This window comes from Belonocnema kinseyi, chromosome 8, assembly GCF_010883055.1.
Source record: "Belonocnema kinseyi isolate 2016_QV_RU_SX_M_011 chromosome 8, B_treatae_v1, whole genome shotgun sequence".
Taxonomy (NCBI): domain Eukaryota; kingdom Metazoa; phylum Arthropoda; class Insecta; order Hymenoptera; family Cynipidae; genus Belonocnema; species Belonocnema kinseyi.
Genome location: NC_046664.1, coordinates 8,603,399 through 8,615,646, shown reverse-complemented (window position 1 = coordinate 8,615,646; position 12,248 = coordinate 8,603,399). Strand labels below are relative to the sequence as shown.

General features: G+C 29.7%; 2 protein-coding genes across 3 annotated transcripts in view; one reads left to right on the top strand and one right to left on the bottom strand.

Annotated features, from left to right (window-relative positions):
• The first annotated feature begins 1,496 nt into the window (after nucleotides 1-1,496).
• The window catches only part of LOC117178105 (formin-like protein), a 101,648-nt gene continuing 90,896 nt past the window's right edge, over nucleotides 1,497-12,248 (top strand). For both annotated transcript variants that reach the window (XM_033369348.1, XM_033369350.1), the window contains exon 1: nucleotides 1,497-1,574. In XM_033369348.1, coding sequence (XP_033225239.1) covers nucleotides 1,497-1,574 — 78 coding nt within the window. The remainder of the gene's footprint in view (nucleotides 1,575-12,248) is intronic.
• LOC117178106 (farnesol dehydrogenase-like) lies at nucleotides 4,095-10,358 on the bottom strand. Its single transcript, XM_033369351.1, has 5 exons — nucleotides 10,146-10,358; nucleotides 7,972-8,137; nucleotides 7,770-7,896; nucleotides 5,234-5,363; nucleotides 4,095-4,563 (listed from the first exon to the last, which is right to left on the bottom strand). The coding sequence occupies exons 1-5, from the start codon at nucleotides 10,275-10,277 to the stop codon at nucleotides 4,369-4,371; spliced, it is 750 nt and encodes a 249-aa protein (XP_033225242.1). The 5' UTR covers nucleotides 10,278-10,358; the 3' UTR covers nucleotides 4,095-4,368.

Sequence of the window (12,248 nt, the reverse complement as noted above, 5' to 3'; positions counted from 1 at the left end):
TGAGTGAAAATTTATCTATTCCATTTTCGATTTAATTAATTTTTCTTTTTTTTTTTTTTTTTTGAGGATTTAACTGTTTTGAAATTTTGTAATTTTTGGTTGAATTCAACTTTTTAAAATAAAAATAAAAATCTTTTCTGTTTAAAAAATCAACGAAGGTTTAAAAGTTAAACTACTCTCTTAAAATTATTTTTGTTGAAGATTTATTTCTTTTTTCAAAATTTTAAATTATCTACTTTGTTGAAAATTTGTCCTTAGTAGAAAATTTATTTTCTTAGTTCACAAATTTAAATTATTGGTTAAAAATTCAACTAGTTTGTTGAAAATTTAATTATTTTGTTTAAAATTAATTAATTTTCTCAACAATTTATTTTTTGGGGGTTGAACATTCATTATTTTAATTGAATGTTCAACTTTTAAGTTGAAAATTCATGTATTTTGTAAATAATTTATACTTTCTGGTTAAAAGTGTTACTGTTTTTTTGAAATTACGTCTTTTTGACTTGAAAGTTTAAAAATTTCTTATAAAAATAAACTTTCGGGTATTGACTTAAAAATAAAATTATCAGTTTGAAAATGCAACTTTTTTGTTTTAACTTTATTCTTTTTTGTCCCGAAATTCGAACTTTTGGATAACCCTAGTGTGGCAGTGGGGCGGCCCAGCAGAAGTGAAACTTTGATGGATTAATAATTATAGATGTTACAATTTTTCGATATGCTTGTCAGTTTGTAATATTAATATTACAAATTTATGTAATAATAAATATTACACAATCTAAGAAATAAGATCCTATAGCTCCGGCAGAATAACTTCAAAATTTTTCGTGAGGAATCATCACGAGTTTTGAAGATATCGCATAGTAAGAGAGCACAGACAGATACATAGACATATATAAAAAAACTTAGCGTGGCAGCAGTGGGGATATCGAAAATTTGTCCTCAGAGCATTTGCGAATCGTCGCACAAAAGGCAGAGTTTCACTTAAACAATTGTATAGGTTTTTTTGAAAATCCAACTGTTTTGTTAATCTGATCTTTTTGGTCGAAAATTTAACTGTCGAAAATAAGTCGGTAGAAAGTTTTGTTTGGTTGAAAATTAAACCGTTTTTTTATTAATGCAATCTATTTTGACTTGAAATCTTAGGAATGTAAAATGATTTATATTAATTTTTATATGACACCGAAACATTAATTAGAAGAAAAAAAAGAATTTAATCCTTCATTTGCGTGAAAAATTACCCTATTTTTCCTGTTTTGAGATCACTCTGGGCTCTGTAGACTGCATTTTTTGCACGTAAGTGAAAGTTCTATTTTTGTAAGATCATTTTCAGTCCTTCTAAAACTTTTTTTTCATTCCCAGGGACGAAATTAGCTACATGAAAAGATACCAGCAAAATGTTTGATTTAACAAGCTCTCTTTTCTCCCATGTAATTATGTTGCGGTCCATTCCGCGTGTTGTACTAAATGTGAATCTTCTTTTTGTGTTTCAGGCTTCAATGGATTTGCCGCCTGACAAAGCAAAGCTTTTGAAGCAGTATGATAATGAGAAAAAATGGGACATCATATGTGATCAAGTAAGAGCCGAAGTAAAAACAAGAAATTTTTATTCCAGTTTCTTCAAGCCCTGGTTTATTTTAACTTAGGAAAAAAGAATGAACCCTATTCTCCTATTCTTCCCCTTTTTAAAGAATTGTTCTTTTTTCCGACGGTTACTCAAGACACTTTCTTGTTTCTCGTCTTTTCACTTAAATGCGAACTAAGTTAGTGAAACTCAATAAAACAGAATATAATTTTTGGTTAAAATACATTTTTTTTTCATTTTTAGAGTTTCGTAGCCCTGAGAAAAAAATGTTATAGTTTCGTTCGGCTGTTCTTCCCTCGTAATTGAAGGGAAATTATGGAAGGAGAAGCAGGTCAAACGGGAATTATGGGAGGAAAAGTATGAGAAGTGAGTGAGAATGAGGAAGGTAGTAGAGGGAATAACGAGAGAGAAAGTAGACGAAAAAGGGAAAAAGAGGGGAGCAAAAGTAAAGGAAATGAGGGAAGCAAGAGTAGAGGAAATAAAGATAGGGTAGTTGTTAAATGAAGGGTGGTAAAGTAGGGGTAATTATGTGAGACAACTTAGAAGAAGTGACGAGGAATGAAGGGGTAGTAGGAGAACTAAGGTAGTAGGGAAACTGAGAGGAGTGGAATTAAAGAAAATGAGGGGATGAAAATGAGAAAAATAAGGGGAGGTGAAGTAGGGGGAATTAGAAGAAGTAATGGGGAATGAGGGGGTAGTAGAGGATCTAAAAAAGTAGATAAAATGAGAGGAATGAAAGCAGAGGTAAAGAGGTAAAGGAAATTATTGGAAATGAAGGTGGATAAAGGAGGAGAAATTAGGGGAGGTGAAGTAGGTCCAGTACGGGAAATTAGGTAAATTGATGGGGAATGAGGTGGTTAGTACAGGAACTATGGAAGTAGAGAACGTGAGAGGAGTGAAAGTGGAGGCAATTAGGAGAAATGAGGAAAATTAAAGGATGGAAATTAACAGAATTGTTTGACAATGAGGTGGTTAGTAGAAAAAGTGATGGGAGAGCAATTATATGAAGTAGGGGAGTAGTGAAAATGAGATGACTGAAAGTGGAAGAAATGAGAAGGAACGTAGGGAAAATGATGGGGAGGGAAGTAGGGGAAATGAGAGCTGGGAAATTAGTAGAAGTGAGGGAGAATGAGTGGGTAGTAGTGAAACTACGGAAGTAGGGAAAATGAGAGAAGTGAAAGTAAAGGAAATGATGGGAAGGAAATTAGGGAAAATGAGGTTAGGGAAAGCAGGAGAATTTATGTAGAATGAAGCGGCATTAGGGGTACTATACAAGTAGAAAAATCAGGAGAAGGAAATTAGTAGAAATGAGGGTGGAGAAAATTATTGGAAATGTAGAGAGGGAAAATTAAATTAGACAAATTAAATTAATTGAGGAAGAATGAGGTGCAGTAGATAAAATGAAGGAGAGAAAATGAGAGAAATAAAAGTAAAAGACATGAGGATAAGCAAAATAGGGGGGATTAGGTTAGGGAAAATGATGAGAAACGAAGGGAGGGGAAGTAGAAAAAATTTGAGTAGGGAAATTAGTAAAAATGAATGGGAAGTAGGGAATGAGGGGAGTGAAAGTAAAGGAAATTAAAAGTAAAAGAATGGAAAGGAAAATAAGCGAATATAAAGCATGGGAAACAAGCGTAGAGGAACTGATGGGGCAGGAGGGGAGTAGAAGTAAGGGGAAATGATGGGTGTGAAATTAGTGAAAATTCTAAGACTGTAAGTAGCGTTAGTAGGGAAAGTGAGGGGAAATTATGAGATTGGAAGTAGGGTGAGTGAGGGGAATTAATTTGAAGTTGACGAAAAAATGAGAGGGGAAGCAGGTGAAATTAAGAGAGGGGAAGTAGATGATCAAGGGTAAATGAGGGGTGGGAAAGTGAAGGGAAATAAAGGAGTGAGTGGAGTGGATCTACGTCAAATGAGGGTAGGGAAAGTAGGGGAAATTAAAAGAGATGAATTAGGGAAGTAGTGGACTTAAGGAGAGTGAAGTATCGAAAATTATGGGTGCTAAATCAGGGGATATAATGGAATGGTAAGTAGGAAAAGTATGGAAAGTTAAGAATCGAGAAGTGAGGGGAGAGAAATTAAAGGAAGTAAATGGGGGTTGTAGTGGTTGTGAGAAGAAATGTAGGGTGAATGCGGGGAAATGATGGGATGTGAAAAGTAAGGGAAAATAAGATCTGGGAAGTAAAGGAAGTGAGAGGAGGGCAAATGAGGGAGAAATTTGGGAAATAATGGAAGGGGAAGTAGAGGAAATTGATGAAGTAGGGTAAATGAGTGGAGTATAATAAGGGAAATGAGGGAAGATGAATCAGGAGAAATGATGGTAGATAAGTAGGAGAAATGATGGGAGGGGAAGGAGGCGATGTAAGGAAAGGCAAGTAGAAGAAGTAGGGGGAATTTATGGGATGGAGAGTGGGGCGAGGGATTAGAGGACATGAGTGAAAAGGAAGGGTAGGGAAGGGGAGTAGGAGAAGGGTAGTGTCAGCAGGGGAAGTGAGGAGAAAAGAGAGTAAATAAGAAAGATGTTGGAGAAGGAATAGCCAGTTTTGAAGTGAAGGGAGAGTAGCTATGGGAATGTCTGGGAGAGTAGGGGAGGGAAAGTAAGTTACGAAAGTTAATTACACTGGTATTTTTATTGGAATAAAATTACTTCTTTAAAAGAAAATCCCCTACTTTCCGTAAAATTGAATTTCTGAACGTGATCTCTGAATATCTTATGTAAATACCTGCTTGCTCTTTATTGTAAATGACCGAAAAAAGGGAACCGCTGAGTCCCATTTTACGTTAATTTATAAAAGGCCCCCAACTGGTTTAATTATTAGTTCTGTTACTTGAACACGTGGAGGTGTACCTAATACATAAACCACAGAATCTGCAATGTCCTCTGCTTCTAATCCAGGGTCCTTTAAAACTTCTAGTATCTTAGGATCACTTATTGTTGTTGTTTTAGTAATATCTGTATGCACGTATCCTGGACTGATGCTCTATAACAAAAAAATGAATCCAATTTTAATTATTATTTACACATCATTACTATCATCGAAATAAATTACATAAAACGACCGGAAAAAACTTCAACCGGAAGGTTAAATGGTCTATTTCCAATGAAATTTCTAAACCTGAAGTGGTTCGTTTCTGAGTTAATTTTCTATAATATTCCCTAAGGGTACCGGTGACGTGACAAAATGATATTGCACAATGTTGTGCAACGAATTCTGCGTAAGCAACGTAAAGGTTATTTACTATCTCAATTAAGCATTTCGCGTAAACACTTTTAAGTTTATATTTTGATTTATCTTTTCATTTTCTACTGCCCACATAGTTACGAGAAAAACAGCGACAAACAAAAATTTCACCTTGAAAGTGTTTACGCCAAATCGCTAATTGGGATAATAAATAACCTTGAAGTTGTTTACGCTAAATTCGTCTCGGAAAATTGCGCAATATTATTTTGTGACACCATCGGGACCTTTCGAGAATATTCTATAATGCAGTCTGGACACGATCCACTTTAGCTTTAGAATTTTCTCGATGTCGGTAAGGTAGGAATCTTATTAATTTCTGTACGAATAGTCGGATTTTTTCGGTACATGCAGACACTTTGAAAACGATATCATATTTGATTAAATATAAACAGTTTAAAAAAATACATACCGTTGTTCTTATTTTAGAACCAATTAATTCCAATTCTAAGGATTCTGTTAATGAAGTAACTGCATATTTTGTTGCACCATATACGTTTATGAATATTCCCGGATTGCTAATCAGTTTGTGTCCTGTAACGCTGCAAAAAAAAAATTTTATTTATATTTGAATTATATTCTCAACTTAAAAAAAGCAATAATTTTCCAAATTTATGAACTTTTTTAGGAGGGAAATAATAATTTTTAATATAAAATAAAAAGTTTGAATAACTTAATTTTTTTATTTATTTTTAAGCCTATACAAATATAATTTTTGTACAATTCTAGAGAAAATATTTCGACCAAAAAAGATATTTATTCTGAATTTAAAACATTTGAGCAAATCCAGAAAAGATTTTTAACAAAATAGTTAACCAAAATAATGGATCTTTATAGAAGTAATTGAATCTTCAACAAAAAAAGATGAATTCTTGACAACGAATATAATAGTTTTAAATAAAAAACAGTTGAATTTGAGCAAAAAAGACGCGGATTAAAAAAAAATAGTTGAATTTTCAAATAAGAAAGATTTTTGAGTCAATAAAGAAAAAAATTTAACCAAATAGTTGCATTTTCAACCAAAAAAAGATGAATTCTCAGCCAGAAATTTAACGTTGATATTTCAATAAAAAAACGATTTTATTTTTAAATAAAAAACAATTCAATTCATCCAGAAAAGACCAATTTTGAACAAAATAATTTAATCCTCAACCAAAGCAGTTTAAGGTAGTTGTCCGAAAAATCAGATATCTGAAAAGATAGTTTTTTTTTATGATTTTAAGAATCAAAATGTTATAACTGATTTCATTTTAAATAAAAATATTATTTTAAATAAAAAACGTTAAAATTCACAAAAAAAAGCATTTATTTTAACCATGCTTTTTGCAATTGAAATGTTTCTGACCGTCGCTTCTTACTAATTATTAAAAAATAATTGTATTTTAATAAATGATTTTCTTAAACATAAATTGTTCTAATGACTTCAGCCATAGAAAAATTTAATTTCAAAATTGGAAATAGTAGAGTTTTATAGAATCTTTATCCGGGAAAAATAAGCCGTCATTTATTAAAATGCAATTAGTTTTCAAGAATTGGCAAGAAGAGACGGTAAAAGAAATTCAATTGCAAAAAAACATGGTTAATATTAATGTTTTTTTTATGAATTTTAACATTTTTTATAAAAAATAATTTTTCTTATTAGAAACGAGATCAGTTATAATATTTTGATTCTTAAAATCATAGGAAAACTATATTTTTCAGATATATTTTTCTATATTTTTCTATATTTCTTAGATTAAGTATGTACCAAAAGAGGTGAATTCTTCCAAATCTATTATAAACTAACTTGAATTATTCTTAAAAAGTTTGAAAATTTAAAAAAATGTTAAAATTGTCTTCAAATATTCCAGGTTTTTTTCCACAATGTTGGAAATCTTTAAAAACGTTTGCAAATCTGTATAATACTGCTTTAAAATTAATGCTTTAAACTAAAAACCATTTTAAATTTTCCTAGGAAAATTAAAGACAATTTTTTTTATTAGATATCTTGAAACATTTCAATAACCGTAGAAAGTTTTAAAATTTGATTTCGAAGTCTTCAAAAATCTACATTTTGTTTTAAATGAGCTGGATAAAAGTCATATTCACACAGTGTCGCAGCCAATATCGCAAAAAATAATTTTAATTTATATTTGAAAGGATATAGACAAGGTTGTAATCATTCAAGATTCCTACCTTATCGATATCAAAATGATTTGATAGCGTTAGTGGTTCATGCCTAGCTAAGTTTATAGAACGTTCTCGAAGAGTCATGCTGACTTCACAAAATAATACTGCGAAATTGTGAGACCCGAATTTGCGAGAACATTCTACAGCTGAATTGGTTCATTTCCGTGCTAAGTTTATAGAACACCTTTTAATTTTTATTATATCTTCCTCTTTGTCTTTTAAGTTCCAGAATATTTTAAATTTTAATCGAAATAGCTAGAAACACGTAAACATCGTTTTTCACAATTGCACAGTGTCATTTATTGACGTTATCAAAAAATATTCTAGAAGCTTAGCATGGACAAGAACCACTTCAGGTGTAGAATGTTCTCTAATAATATATCTGCCTCTTTATACTAAAGTTCTAAAAGGTTCTAGGCTGCAGAATAATGTGTTTCACGAGTTATTTCCGCACTTAATAAATAAACACAGGAGTTTTTCATCAAATGTATTATCTATAAGAAAAGAATAAATCACATTTATTGTCAAACATGCATCTTTTGCGCATGAAATAAATAATGACAGGTCTTTTTAAATGAATTTTTGTTTGCGAGGAAGCAATAAATTATCCTTGTTTTTTCACAGTACATAACCTTGAAACTGTTTACGCAAATTCGTTAGAAATCTTGAATTAGAACCGACCCTGCCTATCTACTTTTAAATCATATTCTTTACTCAAACTAAAAAAAGTAATTTCCCGAGTTTCTTTAGCCTCGGTTTTATCATAAATTGAAGCAAACCTGTTTATGTTTATCAAGTGACCTTCTTGACCAGATTCCTTCATACTTTTAACAGCTTCCTGACTACAGTACAGTAAGCCCATAACGTTTACACCAAATAATTTTTCCCAAGTTTCTTTGTTGGAATCTAAAAATTTCATCTATTATCACAATTTTCCTGAGTTTGTGTACCTTTTTTAATTTTGAAAATATAATAAAATACCAAGAATTTTTCCGGTAGCAAGAACGCCAGCATTATTAACCAATACATGGACGACTCCTAAGTTCTTCTTTATCCAGTCAAATGTTTTAATCACATCTTCTTGTTTAGAAACATCACATTCAAGTGCATGAAATGTTCCTTTTTCTTTTAAGCTTTCCATTTCACTCTAAATCAGATAAACAGATTAGAAAAAATAAATAATTAATAATATAATCTGCCCATCAGCTTACGAAAACAATTCAAAAGCTATATTTATTGGAAAAAAATTCAGAGGGACGAACTTTTTATCTGAAAAAGAACAACAAAAAAAGAATTTTCAACAAAATAGTGAAATTTTCTTCCAAAATAGATTATATCAAACCAAGCAGCTGCAAAACATTTTTTACTCAAGAAAGAAAAAAGCCCAAACAAATTTATAAATTTTCAAGTTAAAAAGACAAATTTTGAGCCTTAAAATATGAATTTTGGAAGAAAAAATTAATCTTTAACAAAATAGAGGAACTTTTTTAACCAAAATAGTTGAATTTTCAACCCAAAACACGAATTTTCATGATAACAAATGTTGAAACGAAAAAGATGATTTTTCTACAAAATAGTTCAATTATCAGCCCAAAATTATAAATTTTCAACAAAAAAGTTAATTTTTAATGAAAAATAGAATTGTCAAATGTGCAGTTCAAAAAATTGATTTGCAACAAAAAATGCTCATTTTCAACAAAACAGTTAAATTTTCAAGACATATGTCTTTAACTACAAAAATGAATTTTTGAACATAAATCAATTTTCAAACAACCACATAATTGAATTTCAACTAAAAACTATTAATTTTTATCTAAAAATGGAATAATAAAATGCACAGTTTAAAAAAAAATGTATTTTTAACAAAATGGTTAAAACCTCGACTAAAACAGATCATCTCAAACTGAGCAGCTGTAGGATATTTTTTACTTGAAAAAGAAAAAAAATGTCAACCGAATTTTTAATTTTTCAAGTCAAATTGACAAATTTTCAGGCTTCAAATATGAATTTTGAACAAAAAAGTTCATCTTTAACCAAAAAGAGAAAGTTTTTTAACCAAAATAGTTGAATTTTCAACCCAAAACACGAATTTTCAAGAAAACAAATGTTGAAACGAAAAATATGAGCTTTCTACAAAACAGTTGAATATTCAGCCCAAAATTATAAATTTTCATGAAAAAAGTTAATTTTTTAACGAAAAATGGAATTGTCAAATGCGCAGTTCAAAAAATTGATTTGCAACAAAAAATGCTAATTTTCAACAAAACAGTTAAATTTTCAAGACATATGTCTTTACCTACAAAAATGAATTTTTGAACATAAATAAATTTTCAAACAATCAAATAGTTAAATTTCCCGCGAAAAAGATAAATTTTTATCTAATAATGGAATAGTTAAATTCACAGTTTAAAAAAATTAATTTTCAATAAATAGTTGAATTCTCAACTGAAACAGATTATCTCAAACTAAGCAGCTTCAAAATATTTTTTACTCAAGAAAGAAAAAAAATGTCAACCGAATTTTTAATTTTTCAAATCAAAAAGACAAATTTTGATCCTTAAAATATGAATTTTCAACAAAAAAGTTAATCTTAAACCAAATAATGGACTTTTTTTACGAAAATAGTTGAATTTTCAACCAAAAACACGAATTTTCAAGAAAACAAATGTTGAAACGAAAAATATGATCTTTCTACAAAACAGTTGAATATTCAGCCCAAAATTATAAATTTTCATGAAAAAAGTTAATTTTTTAACGAAAAATGTAATTGTCAAATGTGCAGTTCAAAAAATTTATTTGCAACAAAAAATACTAATTTTCAACCAGACAGTTAATGTTTCAAGAGATAGATCTTTAACTACAAAAATTATTTTCAAACAAACAAATAGTTGAATTTTCTACTAAAAACGATTACTTTGTGTCTAAAAATGGAATAGTTAAATGTTAAAATAGTTAAAAGATGAATTCTGAACCAAACATATAATAATAGACTTTTAAATAAAAAACAATTAATTTTCAACGAAAAATAGTTGAATTTTCTAATCTACTAACCCGGAAATGACAAAAAATTTGTTTTTGTTTTTAGAAACCACCCTTAAAAATGTATATTGAGATTTTCAATATTATTATTCATATTAAATTATATATTTTCTGACCTCCATTTTAATTTTCCTTCTGGCCAGTCCAACGACAATCATTCCTTCTCGAACTAAGGATTTCGTTATAGCTAATCCTATTCCAGCTGAAGCACCTGTTACTACCGCAACTTTTCCAACCCAACGGTTCATTTTTATATTTATAAATTTTAGTATATAATAATAATGTAGAATTAAAAAATCGCGTTATTTTTTTTAAGATCCTTGATATGTTGCTCCCTGAACCGCCTAAAGTGCACTGTTGCCACAGCAGATAGTGAATGTCTGAAGAAGGCAAATTAAGTTTGAGGTAAAAAGTACAGTAAGAGATACCTTTGGTTTTCAAGGTTTGTTGACAAAATGAGATGGACTTAGGAAATATTGAAATTAAATTTTTATGATGGTTAAATAACTAATTAATTATTCACTTAATGATAAAAAATGTTATTGATCATAGGTCGTCAGCTATTCACCTTTTTCACCTATTTTGAAAATTCTTACATTTCTGACAATTGACAAAGTAAACTTTTAATTGGAAAACTTCATTAAATTGAATCCAGCATTTCAAATCTGACTGCAGTTCATGCTACTAGCAGAATCGTTTGCAACGAAATATTGTATTCTCAAAATATAAACTAGACAAGAAATTTGTTGGCAAAGGAAAAAAGTAAAAAAAAACAACTTTTTAACACCACGAAACAATTTGCTTTGTGAAAGTAAAATAATAAAATGTTTCTAATTTTAAATTAGTCAAAACAATTGTTTGAATTCATAATTTTTTATTATTATTTACTAGCAAAATCTGTACAATTTTTGTTGTTACCCTTTGATCGAACAGTTCGATCAATTTTAGCATTTTCACTGCAATAAGCATAGACCGCACTCCTAAAGCTTATCAAAAACAAATCTTTATTATTACTTTAACTAATAAAATTATTATTGTGACCTTAGTTTTCAATTAAAAAAAGAAGAATGGAAGATATTAACCGATTTCAAATTTTGTTTTCGATATCCCATAGAACAAACGATTCGATTAATTTGAGCATTTTCACTGCGCTCTGTTACATTTAGTTTAATTTCCTAGCATAAGCATAGACCACTGCTACATATTAGTTTATGAGATTTTATTGTGTTCCAGCACCTTGTCAAAAATGTCGACAACTTTTTTGTATTAATCTTCGTAATTATATCTTTATGCACAATAATAATTATAAATTGTAATTTTTTTTTTAATTGTGCCAAGAATTAAGTGTCACACATAAATTTGTTCAAATTTGATTAGCATAGACGCACTTATGATAGAAAATTAAAAGTTCGCCTACCGATGATGATCCAAAATTGGGAGCCTGGAGTGAATAAAATGGCTTCATTCAATATTTTTAAAAATAGTTTCAGCCCAAAAAGAGCTAAAAAATTAGAAAAAAAAAGACCTTTCCTTTCTATTGCCTTTCCCCTTTTTTACTTTATTCTGTTCCTGTACCATTCATCTCATTATGGCTCAAACCTCGTTGGCCTCGAGTCGCTTCTTCAATCACGTCTCGAGCCTCGTCTCGAATTACGTCTCGAATTGCGTCTCGAATCTTGTCTTGAGTCTTCTCTCGTGTATCGTACAAAAAGTACGACGTAAATACAGCCGACCAAAAGAATAAGGTTTTCTGGCCGAGATTACGAACAACTGAAGAGCAAATAGGAAAATTTTTCATGAAAAAGGGGAAAATCGGGAGAAAAATAAACATTTATTTATAAATTTAGAAAAGAGGAAACAATAATTTATAAGAAATTGTACAGTTAATCAATAAGAATAAATGATTTTTGAATCATTTTTGCCATCAAGTAACTTATTTGTTTAAATGGGATATATTTAGGATATACGACGGATTGTAATAGCTTTAAGTGTTATGAATGAATTCGACAAATTTTAGAGAATTTAAAATATTTCGTTTCAAAAATTTTGTTCTTAATATTAACAAATTTGTCACTGTGCATTTTCTAATGGTTTGTTTTAATTATTGTAAAATAATAGATAAAACTTGAAAATTTCTTTATTTTAGTTTCAGAGCATTGAAGAGTGTTTTTTCAAATTCAGATTAAAAATATGAATTATAAGGATGCAATAACAAGATG